Below are 15,911 nucleotides of genomic sequence, written 5' to 3'. Positions count from 1 at the left end.
CATCGTGTCCCCCGTCTCCTGTTACCATCGACCTTGGACACACAGTTCGGGACCCCTACCCGAGATCCGCCGGTTTTGACACCGACATTGGTGCTTTCATTGAGAGTTCCGCTGTGACGTCGAAGACAGGATTGATGGCTCGCCTTGTTATCAAGGACAGTATCACCTCCGGAAGAGCCCTGGCCTCAGGCCAAACCCTCTGGCTGGGCGGCTTTACCATGACCGCCCGCTCGGCTGTCAAGCCGATGATGACTTCTCAGGTCATCGAAAATCGTCTCCGTGTTGACTCCGAATACTCCAAACGGATGGATCCGGCGGAGTTGTCGTCTTTAAACGAACTCCTGGATCGCATCGCCGCCATGGGAGTCGCTATAGACTATGATCAGATTGGGCTTAAACCCGATCAGAGAGAAATCAAATCTCCGTCGATCACCCATCAGATAGCGGTCCTAGAGGAGCAAAACAACAACTCTTCCCCTATGTTGAAGACGAGTTGTGTTCGGATTTCCGAGATCGAAGAGCCGGATACCTGCCTGCGGGACGACATTCCTGGTCCTCCAAAACTACAATTGGGTATCAAGCCTGGAAAATCATTTAACATTTCGGAGCCCGAATTAATAAGTTCGGAAGTTCTTCAAACTCCGGACTCCAAATTGGGTATGGGATCGGATTTAAAGCCACCCACCCACCACAAGCTATATTCGCCAAGCAATTCCGGCCCTCCGGATATATGCGACCTCATGTACGTACGACAGCAGTCTCAGGAAACAGTTCATCACTTCTGGGCTAGATTCCTCCTTGTCAAAGACAAGATTAAAGACTGCCACGACGAGGACGCGATTTCAGTATTCTGCAATAATTGCACGGACAAAGGAATCCTCAACGCCATCAACCGCCGTCGCGTATTACACTTCGCTGACTTGGCAACCAGAGTACAGAAGTACTGCGACATGGAAAGCACCTAGAAAACTCAAACTGCTCGCTGGGAACCACCGGTCTCCACTCAGCCCCCCTGGCGAACAAAAAGGATGCACCCTCGCGGCGCACCCGACCCCATAGTGAAGAAAACTAAACCCACTACAGGACGCGGAACTGTTCTGGAGGGATGGCTCGATAGGCCATTCAAAATACACACGACACCGGATACCGTACCAACCCACAGCCTTAGAGCATGTTGGATACTCCAGCAAGTGGCCAAGAGTAGCGAGGATATCCTCACCAAAGACACCTCAGAGCAACACCCCCCGGAGGACAACTACCTCAGAGTATTGGCGGTCTTTGAGACTTTCGCTTCAAACAATCGGCGCCAGAGGGCACTCCGCGACCTTGTCGAAGTCTGCCATAACTTTCAATGCTAGTGACGAACCAAAATTCCGGTCAGCCCGGGCACCAGCCGCCTTGGTCCTCAATCCAATTGTGGATGGTTTTCGGCTCACTAAAGTGCGCATGGACAGTGGCAGCGGGCTAAACCTCATCTACGAGGACACACTCAATAAAATGGAAATAGACAGGAGCCGCATCGAGCAAAGTAATACGACCTTCCGAGGAATCATTCCCAGCCGGGAGGCGCAGTGCGCGGGGAAAATTACACTTGACGTGGTATTCGGCATGCCGGAGAACTATCGGTCCGAAGAGATAACCTTCCAAGTGGCTCCTTTCAACAGCGGATATCACGCCCTGTTGGGGCGAGACGCATTCACACGCTTTCAAGCCATACCTCATTACGGGTATATGAAACTCAAGATGCCCGGGCCCAACGGTATTATCACTCTCGCCAGCGATCCAGACACAGCCCTCCGCGCCGAAAACAAAACCGCATCCCTGGCCCTCGAGGCACTGTCCGAGGCCCTCGCGGCCGAGGAGTTAACCGCACTATGCTCCATGGTGGATAGGGACGACGTAATCCTTGATAAGCGGCCCAAATCCACCTCTTTCAAACTAGCAGATGAAATAGTCAAATTTCAAGTCCACCCGACGGTCCCAAGAAGACAGCTTCCGTCGGGACACAGCTGGACCCAACAGTTGACGCCGCACTACGAGCGTTCCTGCGCGAGAACTGGGACATATTCGCCTGGCACCCTTCTAATATGCCAGGAATCAGACGCAGGTTGGCCGAACACAGCCTCAATATATTGAAGGGATATAAGCCGGTCAAGCAAACACTGCGGCGCTTTTCCGAACCCAAACGACAAGCTATGGGGGAGGAGCTAGCCAAGTTTCGAGGCCGGATTCATTAGAGAAATAAAACACCCGGACTGGCTAGCAAACCTGGTGATGGTGCCAAAGAAGGACAAATCCTGGCGTATGTGCGTCGATTTCAAAGACCTCAACAAGGCCTGCCCTAAGGACCCCTTCCCCCTCCCCCGCGTTGATCAGATTATTGATGCTACTGCAGGACACGACTCACTGTGTTTCCTCGACGCATACTCTGGATACCATCAAATCAAAATGAAGGAGTCTGATCAAGCCGCAACGGCATTCATTACCCCATACGGGCCTTTCTGCTTCAACACTATGCCCTTCGGGCTTAAAAACGCCGGCGCCACCTACCAACGCATGATTCAAACATGCCTGGAGAAACAAATTGGCAAGACAGTTGAAGCATATGTGGATGATGTCATCATCAACACTAGGCATGTCGAGTCACTAATAGACGACCTGCATCTCACATTCGACAACCTCCGCACATATGACATCAAGCTCAATCCGGAAAAGTGTGTTTTCGGCGTTCCCGCTGGAAAACTGCTGGGCTTCATCGTTTCCAATAGAGGAATTGAGGCAAATCCAACCAAAATCCGAGCTTTGTCACAATTGGCTACACCAACAGACCTTAAACAGGTCCAAAAACTAGCCGGATGCGTGACAGCTTTAAGCGGCTTTATCTCCAGATTAGGAGAAAAAACATTGCCACTTTATCGCCTTCTCCGACGCACCGACCACTTCGAGTGGACGGATGCGGCAACGGCTGGACTGGAAGAAATAAAGGCTCTTTTAGCGAGCAACCCAATCCTGGCCGCGCCGAACGTCGGTGAACCGATGTTATTATACATCTCTGCAACACACCAGGTGGTGAGCGCAGTGCTCGTCGTCGAACGAGAGGAGGACGGACACAAATTCCCACTCCAGAAATCAGTATACTACGTATCCACTGTCCTCACACCATGCAAATCCCGGTACCCTTATTACCAAAAGATAGCATATGCGGTCTTCATGGCATCCTGGAAGCTACGACACTACTTCCAAGAGTGCTCGATCACGGTAGCTTCTGAAGTACCACTCAATGACATAATAAACAACCGCGACGCTACGGGCTAGATTGCCAAGTGGGACATTGAGCTCCTGCCATTCGACATAACATACAAACCACGCCGGGCCATTAAATCCCAAGTATTGGCCGACTTCGTCGCCGAATGGACAGAGGTCGGACTCCCTAAAGAGTACGGCACATATTCCAACTGGGTCATGCACTTTGATGGCTCTAAAATGCTGGCCGGCTTAGGAGCGAGCGTTGTCTTGACGTCCCCTACTGGAGACACAGTCCAGTACGTACTCCAAATATTATACACGGACTCCAACAATGTAGCCGAATACGAGGCCTTATTGCACGATCTTTAGATGGCTGCCTCCATGGGCATACAACGCCTGGAGGTGCGCGGGGATTCAAACCTCGCAATATCCCAAATAAATGGGGACTTCGACGCCAAAGGTCCGAAGATGGTGGCCTATCGTAACGCCATACTCAAAATATCAGCTCGGTTCGAGGGACTTGAGTTCCATCATGTGGCTTGAGAAAGTAATCAAGCGGCGGATGTCCTTGCTCGCATGGGCGCTAAGCGTGACCCCGTCCCGCCTAACATCTTTCTGGAAAGGCTCTTCAAGCCATCCGTGGTGTGGCAGGGTGAGAACAGCAACACCAGTCCGGATCCTATTATACCCCCAGATTCCAAACACAATACCGATATCATAGGAGGCTCAGCCACCGAAATAACACCATCGGCCCATCTAATAATGGCAGTAATTGCCCCATGGACCGAACCCTTCTTGGCCTACCTTAATAGGAGAGAGCTCCCTGAGGATCAGAATGAGGCTCGCTGCATTGTTCGGCGCTCGAAAGCCTACAAGGTCCATGACGGAGAGCTCTACAAGAAAAGCGCTACCGGAGTCCTTCAAATATGCATCTCCGAAGAAGAGGGAAGGCAGCTCCTGGCCGAAATCCATGCTGGTCTCGGTGGTCACCACGCCATGGCTTGGGCCCTTGTAAGTAAAGCCTTCCGTGCAGGTTTCTTTTGGCCGACGGCCCAAGCAGATGCACAGGACCTTGTCCAACGTTGTGTCGGATGCCAGCTTTTCGCCAATCAAAGCCATATACCGCCTACCGCTCTACAAACAATCCCCATCACTTGGCCTTTCGCGGTCTGGGGGCTTGATATGGTCGGACCCCTTAAAGGAGGAAGCTATAAGAAAAAATATCTCCTGGTCATGGTAGATAAATTCACCAAGTGGATAGAGGCCAAACCAGTTAAAACGGCCGAAGCTGGACCAGTGATAGACTTTATATCTGGTATCGTGCACCGTTATGGTGTCCCACACAGCATCATCACCGATAATGGCTCCAACTTTACAGCCGATGAAGTGAAAACCTGGTGTGCTAACCTGGGCATTAAGCTTGATTACGCCTCCGTCTATCACCCACAAACAAACGGTCAAGTCGAGTGAGCTAATGGTCTTATCATGAGCGGCATCAAGCCTAGACTAGTGCGGTCTCTGAAAGAATCAGACAAGCACTGGGTTGAGGAGCTCGACTCCGTACTCTGGGGGCTGCGGACCACGCCCAATTGCACTACCGGATACACACCATTCTTCATGGTGTACGGCGCAGAGGCCGTTTTGCCCTGCGACATTATTCATGACTCACCTCGAGTGCGCATGTATGAAGAGAGAGAGAGGCCGAGCTTGATCGGCAGGATAGTCTAGATACCCTGGAGGAGGAGCGCAATGTTGCAGAAGCCTGTTCTGCATTCTATCAACAACAGGCTCGCAGATACCAAAGCAGAGAAGTGCGGGCCAAGACTTATAATGTTGGTGAACTCATTCTATGCTTGCCAGAAAAGAAAAAGGACAAACTCAAGCCCAAGTGGGAGGGCCCCTTCATCATAGATGAAGTTCTCACTGGAGGAGTGTACCGCCTGCGTGATGCATCAGACAATCGCTTAGAGCCGAACCCATGGAATGCCGCCAGACTCCGAAGATTCTACGCCTAGAGCTGGACTCTTTGTTTGTCTTCTTCTCCCATTATTTCCATTTTTCTCTCTTTAACTTTTTCTCTAGCTCTATAGCTCTTGTACGGCCGAACCGCACACCTACGATGTACACATCATTAAATGTATATGCCCAAAATACCTGGGGGCTTCTTTTACAGAAGCTTATTATTATTTTACGAGCATCAAGCTCACCACATATGTGTCCTTTCTTCATATGTACCTTTCCTTCGCCATTATATGCACCGTTATGACTTAAGTTTTGGCCAAGCTGGGTTGCCTGGCTCCTGTGCTTATGCCCTACGTTCCCGTTTGTTCGGCTAGGGCATAAAGGGAGCACCTCTGCGATTGTTACAGTCGGGTCATCCGGACTTGTACCTCAGACTGCGTGAAGCCGAAAGCTAGCGTTCTTAAGGGAATATTCGGTCGGCGGACTAAAGACGTTATACCCTAATTACACTGTGAACCCCCAGATGTTACGTATACTGTGATTTTTCAATCACAGTTCAGACATGCATACTAACGCACGTTCACCTAGGGAAAGGGACCCTTAACGGAACTATTCTCCCTAGAAGATGTTTCTTACAATCAACATGTAATATAACATAGCTAGCCGGATACAATTTGTCTGTTCAAGCAACTATGACCCCTACGCCTGGTTTCCACACATACCCCGGTCTATATTGCCGCTCCGGTATTCGGAAACACTCCGCACCTTCGGGTCCAGATGTCAAAGCGAAAAGGTCTGCCATGACAATCGTTTTACAATCCGGCTAGGCACAAATTTGTCAATTGAAGTACATAGTCACTTGGACTCAAAAACTTCTTTCTCTATGCCGTCTAACAGGCTGTCTAGCCTACAATCCTGTTGGGAGAACTTGGCGGCTATCTTTACTTGGTCATATACCAAACTCACTAGAATTTCTTGTCCATCTGACCCACGAGGTCCGACCCGGGCCATATGATTCAGATCAAGCTTGGTGTACCGTGTTTTTACCATGGCCCAGGCCTCTCGCGCACCTTCTCGGCAGGCCGATATCTTCCATAATCGAAAGCGTCGCCGAGCTCCCTGGAACAGCTTCACAAGCTCCTCCATACTTCCTGGAGGGGAGGCGGATGGCCACAAAGCCTTGGCAATGCTCCGCATTGCTTGCCGAGCTCGCTCGTGCACTTGGGACAGCTCTTGCAGCAGATCGCCCCGAGAGCCGGACATTTCCTCTTCGGGACGGCCAGTCAGCATACCTGCAGACATAAATCTGTCAGCTCATTTTTTTCGCTGAATTACACGGAGGCAAGTTCAAAAGCATACTGAATATGCCGCCTCGTAGCCTCTTATTTTCCTTCACGGCGTCAGCTAGTTGGGCTCGTACATCTGTTAGCTCTTCGCCCAGCAGGGTGTTGGAATCCTGCAGCTTGTTCTTCTCATCCCTGACCTGCGTCAGCACACGCTCGCCTGCGGCCAGTTGCCTTTTGGCCTCTTGTTCACCCGCCTGCGCGACTTTCAGTTCCTCTTTCAGTTGATCTACTGATCTTGTCATCGAAAATGCAACAGTATTAACATTACTGGTACGTGATTATACTTTTCCTGGATGGAAGGGAACATTACCAGGCGGTGCCTCCTTGGACTTCTCCAGTTCGGCAGTACCAACATCTAGCTGAGCCTGGCACTTTTCCAGCTCATGAGACAGTATGTTGTTCTTCTCTATGAGTACCTGATTATACAATGATCCTTAAATCAGTTGTTTCAACCGTTTCAAGTCTCGGGGGCTACACATGATTACCAGATCTGTACAATGCGTACTTACCCACATATCTTTCAAATACTGGTCAGTGGCCCTGGTAAGCCCATCCCGAGCAGCTCAGATGTACGCATCAGCCGAGCTGAAGGCGTTGAACGCCTCTTTAGCAAATCTGGGGTCGCGAAGAGCGGCCCTCTGCCGCCGATGATTCATGGCGCTCTCCACTTCAGAGTTCGTGACGGATACATTATCCGAATCCTCTGAAGGAGGACAATTCGGCGTCGCTCTCATGCCAGCCCCCGCCCTAGTGGTAGGATCTGGGACCTGACTGATGGAGGCGCGACCAGCAGGATCCCCGGACATAGTCCAGCGAACACTCTTCCTGATAAAACACAGCGGACAATGTCACAGTTCGATGTGACTGCCAGGGGGCATATTTAAAATCATACCTCTTTGACGAAGGCTCCGCAGCGTTGTCATTTGCCTTCCTCTTCGAAGACCCGTCCGGCGTAGGCGCCGCTCTCTTATGAGACGCCTCTGGTGCGGCATGACGCGTCGAGCGCCTCCCCTTTGGAGCACGAGACAGTGCGGTGGGTGAGGCATAATGAGGAAGCTCTTTCGGGGGAGATGTCTCCTGGCTACTTACATGTGAGGTAGGAAGGAGGCCAGGATAATCAGCCACGATGGCCACTTCTGTGCCATCATAGCTCGCCTGGTAGAAGACTCCCTCTTGGAGTTCTACAAATATCTCCGGATCCTCTTCAAATCCGGGATCGAGGTCTCGGTTATGGTCCTCCAGCTATGGAGCGGGGCTATAAATCCCCGCGATAGCCTTCTGCCATTCCTGTTAAAAATGGATGGGTAAATGTCCATTAAACATGACTCAGGGAAAGGATTGAGTAAGGAGGTGGGATTAAAACTCACCCAGCTAGGGGGATTGTACATGGAGAATCCCTCTTGGCGCTTAAGGCGAGTAAACTCCTCTTTCTCCCCTTTATACAGATCGGCCAATATTGTGGCCAGGGCGGCAGGGGTGTCCGGACCTTTTCGTCCGCAGCGTGAGGCGTCATCTTCCCCGTTGTAGTGCCACATAGGGAGCCCGCTGAATTGGAGTGGCCGAACACCTCGCACTATGGAAGTTGCCATTACCTCGATTATTGATAATCCAGACTGGGCGAGTGTCCTTATCTTGCCCATTAATTGTTGGACTTCTGCGCTATCCTCCTCCTCGAGGCTCCGAGGACGCCAGCTGTGGCGTTTCCTCAACGGAGCACTGGAAAATTCGGGAAGGCCCATTCGGACTGGGTCGGGGAGAGCAACATCTTCAATATAAAACCACTCCGAGGGCCACTCTTCGGATGCCTTCTTCGGCGTGCCGGATAGGTATCCGGTCCCTGCTATACGCCATATCTCGGCACCGCCCACCTCGAATACGGATCCCTTTTGGGTACGAGGGACGAGGCAGAAAAGTTTCCTCCATAGATCAAAGTGGGCCTCGCAGCCCAGGAATAGCTCGCAAAGAGCGACGAAACCCGCGATGTGCAGGATGGAGGCCGGAGTGAAGTTGTGCAGTTGGAGGCCGTAGTACTCCAGGAGGCCTCGGAGGAAAGGGTGGATTGGAAACCCGACACCTCTTATTAAGAAGGATATGAAGCACACTCGCTCCCCCCTGGTCGGATTAGGGAAATTTTCCGCCAGGGCTTCGCTTGTAAAAGAGGTTAATCCTGCCCGGACGGGGACTAGATCCGTGGGGGGAAGGAATCCCTGCGTTTGAAGCTTACTCAGCTAGTCATGGGATACTGAACATTTCTCCCAATCGCCTTTTTCGGAGCCATGGGGCGGGAGGAAGAACTGGGAACGCTAGCCATGCTGGAATGGTTTCTCCTAGCAAGCTCTAAGGATTTTCCGCCTGGTGTGGGATGGCATCTGAGATCCAATCCACTTAAATATACGCCTTTCTTACATGGCCAGGTGTTATGTGCAAAAATACTCTAACCTTTCGTGTTCGCTTGACACGTGGAAGCCGAAGCAATGAAGGCGCAGAAGCCGATGGGTATGACATTGAATGGAAAGCCGAGTATAATTCTTCGGGTCAGACGCTTTGAAGTATTTGGAGGAAGAACCCGCCTTGCAATGCCGAAGACTATCAGCGTGCTGGACACATCGTAATTGAAGTCTGGTTCGGGGGCTACTAAGGGAGTCCTGGATTAAGGGGTCCTCGGGCGTCCGGCCGGTGTGACGTGGGCTGGACTGATGGGCCATGAAGATACAAGATAGAAGACTTCCTCCCGTGTCCGGATAGGACTCTCCTTTGCGTGGATGGCAAGCTTGGCGTTCGGATATGAAGATTCCTTTCTCTGTAACCGACTCTGTACAACCCTAGGCCCCTCTGGTGTCTATATAAACCGGAGGGTTTAGTCCGTAGAGGCAATCACAATCATACAGGCTAGACATCTAGGGTTTAGCCATTACGATCTCGTGGTAGATCAACTCTTGTAATCCTCATATTCATCAAGATCAATCAAGCAGGAAGTAGGGTATTACCTCCATCAAGAGGGCCCGAACCTGGGTAAACATCGTGTCCCCCGTCTCCTGTTACCATCGACCTTAGACGCACAGTTCGGGACCCCCTACCCGAGATCCGCCGGTTTTGACACCGACACTAACCTCGGGTCCACCAGTTCAACGACGCTATTTATTGTGATGGCGTTGCGAGCATTTCGTAGGGGCGGAGCCAGATTCACATGGACGAATAGATAGATCAAACCTATCCGAAGTGTCCTGGATCATGTCATCGTGATCGTCAACTGGGAGGATGTTTCCCCCTATGTGCTCGCTGGTGGTTGAGACTAGGATTGGGTTGGATCACACCCCTCTGCTTCTGAGCTCAAGGAAGGTGAAAAAGGAGCATAACCCTAGATTCTACTCTGGAACTAGTTGGTTTGGGGGGTGAGGGATTCATGCCCTTTGTGGTAGATAAGTGACACAAATTTAGGGAGGTTACTCGTGCTAGGTGGGGCCTTATCGATCAATGGTATGCGCTGACGGGTCCGTTATAGTCTTTCCTATGAGGCTAGGGAGCCCGGGACACAAAACTGCATAAAGCTGAGCTTTTTGTGGAGACCGAAGCCCTTGATGGGAGGCGGATCTCAATCTTCATTCAAATGACGAGTAGGCTGAATCGGTGGCGGAGGTTTGGGCTGCATTCTAGGGGGGCAGCAACGGGCTAGCGGGTGGCAAACAATATGTGTTCTGGGCTGTTTTTCCTTGACATATGGGCTAAATACTATGGGGTATTCCCGAAAAATTTCATGGGCTGAGGGGCCAACTGCCAAGTTTGTCCCCTGAGGAGCTCCGCCACTGCCCTGAATGATGGGGGCGGTAGAAGAAAAGTTTTGGTGACAAAAGGGCTCGCTTGGTGTACTTTGGGAGGGGGGGCTAACACGGCGTACTTACTTTTTGTTGTAGTGTCTCCCTTGCCTTGGCAGTGCTCCAATCAGCGGCACCAATGGCACCAATAAGCATTTTTTTATAGGGACAATAAGCAGATAGCCACTCGTCCTTCAGGGCGATGGCCACTTGCGTAGAGTATGCACCATTTTGGAGTGTGATGTAGGGATGGCGGCTTGCTGCGGTGCTCGTCTCTAACCAAGTTGAACGAAGACGGTGGGGCTGGGATCTGGCACGTTCGGGATGATACGGGTCGCCACAAAGACTGGGTTTCATCACATGCGGCGTGCCATCTAGTTAACTGAATAAGCAACATGCTCTGCAATAGAGCTCTTCTAGGCATGGTAGTTGCTCGCGGCTAAGCGCCAGGTGGGGAAAATGAGCAGCTCCACACCCGGCCGTCCGTTAGCATTCCATGCTAGTAATGCGTGTGCGACGTTCATCTTCCGACTCCGGTCCCCAAGCCAGACGCCATGAGGCTGGTCACAATGGGCAGGAACATAAGCTAGTAACCTACACACTTCCCTAGACTATGTTACTACCTCCATAGTGGGTAGGAACATGTATGTAGTGTCATGCAATGATGTATTTATTAGGTCATAGACTCATTGTTTCTTGGAGTGTGTGATGTTCCAGTAACTTAGCTAGTTACCACAAGCAGCTCTCTCTTCATTAAATATGTGCCACATAAGCAAAGTTGCATTGGAGTGTGTGATGTTACTCCTAAGTTCCTGCCCATTGTGACCAGCCTGAACATGCGCTCCTCTATATATTCAGCGCACGCGTGTACTTCTCTAGTGCCACACAACATGGCCTCGCCCGAGTCGTCTCCTAGCCAGCTCGTCACGGTGCCGCCGTCCAACATCGGCGAGCAGCTCCTCCGCCTGCTAGACAGCAAGGAGGGGGCCGACGTCACTTTCCAGGTCGGCAGCTGCGAGTTCGCCGCGCACACGCTTGTGCTCGCCGCTCGATCGCCGGTCTTCCACGCGACATTCTTCGAGCAGGAGCAGACAAACGGCTCCCCGGCGCGTGGTCGCGTACGTGTCGATGGCGTGGGGGAGGCCGCCTTCCAGGCGCTCCTCCACTTTGCCTATGCGGACGTGCTGCCCCCGGTGACTGCCGAGCTTCTCTCGTCGGCTCGGCCGCGACCAGCACGAAGATGGAGGCGGCTGGGGACTTGATCGCCGCGGCCGACACGTACGGCATGGAGAGGATGCGTCTCCTGTGCGAGTGCGCGCTGTGCGAGGCCGTCGCCGACGCGGACACCGCTGCCGCCACGCTGGTGCTCGCCGTCCGGCTCCGCTGCATGCAGCTCAAGGCCTTCTACGTCGAGTACATTTTTTTAGAACAAAGACGCTGGGAGTGTCCGGCTTTAAATTAATAAAGCCCACAACAGGCAAAGTACCAACAAACTAACTAAACAGAACAGAACATTGAGCTCACAGCTCCGGCCAAACTGACGCAACAAGTCTAATAGTCCAAAGCGGCCAAAAGAGAGCAAGTTACATGGCACCAAGGCCAGTCATCAAGCACGCAGGCTCTCGCACATCCAAAAGGGCTACTCGTCCTTACGAAGTAGCAGCCGGCTCCCTAGCATGCTCGTAAACATGTCGCAAACGATCTTGGGCATGCTGCATCTGATCAGCATCCTTGCGCTTCGCCAACGGACTCCACTGCTGCCGTAAGATAATGCATTTGAAGATGATGTTAGCTAGGTGTGTTGGGAAGACCTTTTCGATAGCAATTTTATTCCGAGTTAGCCAAAGCGCCCAAAAGAGGGCACCAACGCATGCCCACAGCACTCGTTTGCAGCTCCCCTGGACCGAATTCAGTATTTGCGTTAGCTCAGTGGACGAACGCGGGTCCCAGGAAGCGCCAGCCGCCTCGCGGACCGCACTCCAGGCGAAACGCGCCAGCGGACATTGGAAGAAAACATGATTCGCGTCTTCTACCACGTTACAAAGCGCACAAAGACCTAACGCCGGCCCCTACCTTTTGGCGACGTTGTCAGAGGTGGGCAGTCTGTTTCTGAACAGCTGCCAGAAAAACACCTTGATTTTCAGCGGAAGGCGCGCTTTCCATAGCCCATAAGCGGGCAGGGATGGACCTTGGCACAACCTCCGGTACAGCGATCGGACTGTGAACTTGCCGGACGCGGTAAAGGTCCAGGACACCGAATCCGCTTGCCTGGATAGCGTAGTTTGACCAATAAGTTGCTGCATCGCCTCGAGGCTGGCCTGCTCCACGGCGGAAAGCTCGCGCCGGAGGTAAATCGCTGGAGGGGATGACGACAAGACTGAAGCCACCGTGAGGTCCGGGTCAACCGCGATAGAGTATAGGTCCTGGAATTCCACCCAAAGAGGTTGGGTTCCGATCCAAAGATCTAGCCAGAACCGAGCGGATCTGCCGTCACCAATGGCAAACTTGGCCCCCAAGGTGAAGGCCTGGCGAACTGATTGAAGGTCGTTCCAGAAGGGGGAGCCCCGAGTCGCCCCTTGGAAGAAGGAACCGTTCGGGAAGTACTTGGCCCGAAGGAGATCAGCCCACAAACCTGCCTCCCCATGGGAGATCTTCCAGATCCATTTGCACATAAGTGCAATGTTTAGAATACGTGTATTGGTGATCCCTAGACCCCCCCCCCCCCCATATCCTTAGGAAGGCAAACCGCATCCCACTTGACGAGGTGGTATTTGCGCTTTGGGCCCGACCCCTCCCAAAAGAAGCGGGAGCGTGGCGTGTCTAATTTAGAGTGAACCCCTTCCGCCAGAAGAAAAAGGCCCATCACGAACATAGGCAGGGAGGATAGGCTTGAGTTCGTCAACACTAGCCTAGCCGCGGACGATAGGAATTTCCCGCGCCACGGGCACACCCGCCCCCAACCTTTGTCCACAGCGGAGCCCAACCCTCAATCGGGATACGCTTGAAGTGAAGGGGTAAGCCCAAGTACGTAAAGGGCATCTTGCCTACCTTGCAGTTAAGCAAGTCCGCAATTCGCCGACCGTCCGCGGCATCAAGGCCCATGGGCAGGACTTCACATTTGTGGAAGTTTATTTTTAGCCCAGACATGAGCTCGAAACCAAGAAGGATGGCTTTGACGGAGGCCACGCTATGCAGGTCTGGTTGGAACAACAGGAGCGTATCGTCTGCGTACTGCAAGTGGGAAACCCCCCTGGGATCAGGTGACCCACGAAACCTTTGATGTGTCCAGCCTCGGTGGCTTTGCGCAGCATCGCCGCCAACGCATCGACGACAAAGTTAAACAAGATAGGGGACATCGGGTCGCCCTGACGCAGTCCCCGCTTGTTATGGAAGAAGTGCCCTACTTCTCCGTTGACCGAGATCACAGTCTGGCCCCCCGAGACCAGCTGCATTACGCAGTGAACCCAAACCGCCGAGAAGCCTTGGCTAAGGAGAACCTGGCGTAAAAAGTCCCAATTAACGTGATCGTACGCTTTCTCAAAGTCTAGTTTGAGGAGGATAGCTGGTTCGTTCGTACGCTTGAGCTCGTGGAGCACTTCCTGGAGTGCAAGCGGGCCCTCAAGGATGTGGCGACCCCTAATAAACGCAGATTGCGAACGGCTAATGGTGCGGTGCGCAATAGGAATTAAGCGAGAAGTACATGCTTTAGCGCAAATCTTGAAAGGCACGTTGATAAGTGCGATGGGGCGGAACTGACGGATGTTGTCCGCATCGGACACTTTGGGAATGAGCGAGAGAACGCCATAGTTGAGTCTAGCAATATCTACCATTCCGCGCATAAAGCCATTGCACACCTCAAAGATGGGATCGCGGAGAAGAGGCCAGAAACGTTTGAACATGGCCACCGGCCACCCGTCTGGACCCGGCGCCGTGTCGGCTTTCATACTATTCAGAGCATCATCGATCTCCTTAGGGAGAAACGCCAGTCCCAACTCGGCGTTCTCGCTGTCCAGCACCCGCTGGGACGGCAACCACACATCTGCACGGAGGCCAGCCCTCTGCTCCTCTCTGGTTCCCATCAAGTTAATGTAGAACTCGTAGACGTGCGACACAATGTCAGATTGGCGTAGGCATGGAAGTACTTGGTGTTTGCGTCCCCTTTTAGAGTCCACTTGAGGCCACCCCTGCGCCTCCAATACTCCTCCTCGCTCCGTAGGAGCGCCTCGACTTGCCCTTCCAGGGCGTAACGGTGAGCCCATTCCTGTTCGAAAAAGGGTCGATTATCGGCCTGGGCGCCAAGGCCCGCGATTTCGTCGACAAGTCTCGCTCTGAGAAGCTTGCCGTCACGCCCTTGGTTCGCACCCCATCCCTTGAGACACGCGCGAAGACGGCCCCCAGCCGCTATCCAAAATTCCATTGGACCGCGCTGTTGACCAATCTGGAGCACACAGGAGTTCCATTTTTCCCTAAAAACGGAATCGAAACCCGGTATCTCGAACCACGCTGTCTCAAAAAAGAAGCGTGGGCTGCGGCGAATACTGTCCTCCCCTGAGGACAGGATTAGGGGCACGTGGTCGGACCCAATGCGTGTTTCCGCAATCAGCGAGCACAAGGGGAACACCACCTCCCAGTCCGGTGACATGAACACACGGTCCAGCACCAAACGCACCGGAGCGAGCTGTTTGTTAGTCCATGTATACCTGGCTCCAGTTCTGGCCACTTCCCTAAGTGCCATAGACGCAATAGCGTTGTTAAACATCGCCACCCTTGGCCAGTTAACGTTGCTGTTGTTCTTATCCGCCCCCGAGCGGATCAAATTGAAGTCACCACCTACCAACACAGGGGTCTGTGCTGCAGAGATCGCGAGCACCTTGTCTTGGAGTTCTCCTAAGAACTCCGCCGAGCGGGAGTGATCCGCAGGTCCGTAGACCTGGACAACCGCAAGGACACGTAGTGACGCGCGCACGCGAATGGTAGCCGCAATGAAGAAGGGGCCCATATCCCAGTCCAAGATCTCGTAGGTGGCAGCACAGAATCCTAACAACATGTCACCTGAGTGACCCGTCGCCGGGGCATGATGCCACTCGAATCGTTCCAGGGGATCTACCGCCAGGATATCTTGGTGGCGAAACTCCGTTTGAATCGTTTCCTGGAGCCCTACGATGTCAATGGCCTCCTTCCTAATATACTCTTTAAGTTGGGTGCGGCGACCCGCGCGGCCAAAGCCACGAATATTCCAGAACAGGACCCGCATCTAAATAGTTCTGTTCCGCAGACGAACACCTCTGGAGGTGATCGCCTTGGCCACTCACCGCACCTTGCCACGGCAAGGTGGGGGGAAGGTGCAGCCCCTATTGCAACATCCCCGTCGGGCCTGACTGCTAGCACGCCAGAGGCCCCTGCCTCTGCGGCCAGCATGTCCGCGTGATTGGCCGCCGCCGCAGCCAGGCTGCCTGCGCCACTTCTTTGGCGCGAATCAGGGTGACCAGCTCCCTATCGGAGCCACCCAAAGCCTCCACTCCACTCTCCCCAAGCACCTCGCCCA

General features: G+C 53.0%; 1 protein-coding gene across 1 annotated transcript; it reads right to left on the bottom strand.

Moving 5' to 3' along the window:
- Positions 1–12,435: 12,435 nt before the first annotated feature.
- Positions 12,436–15,413, bottom strand: LOC109774221 (uncharacterized). Its single transcript, XM_020332931.3, has 4 exons — positions 15,067–15,413; positions 13,641–14,434; positions 13,415–13,563; positions 12,436–13,017 (listed from the first exon to the last, which is right to left on the bottom strand). Exons 1-4 carry the CDS (start codon positions 15,411–15,413, stop codon positions 12,436–12,438), a joined length of 1,872 nt encoding a protein of 623 aa, XP_020188520.3.
- Between the last annotated feature and the right edge of the window lie 498 nt (positions 15,414–15,911).

Source organism: Aegilops tauschii, chromosome 6 (genome assembly GCF_002575655.3).
Source record: "Aegilops tauschii subsp. strangulata cultivar AL8/78 chromosome 6, Aet v6.0, whole genome shotgun sequence".
In the NCBI taxonomy this organism is placed as follows: Eukaryota; Viridiplantae; Streptophyta; class Magnoliopsida; order Poales; family Poaceae; genus Aegilops; species Aegilops tauschii.
The sequence above is the reverse complement of the archived record's forward strand: the minus strand, read 5'-3'. Positions and strand labels throughout refer to the sequence as shown.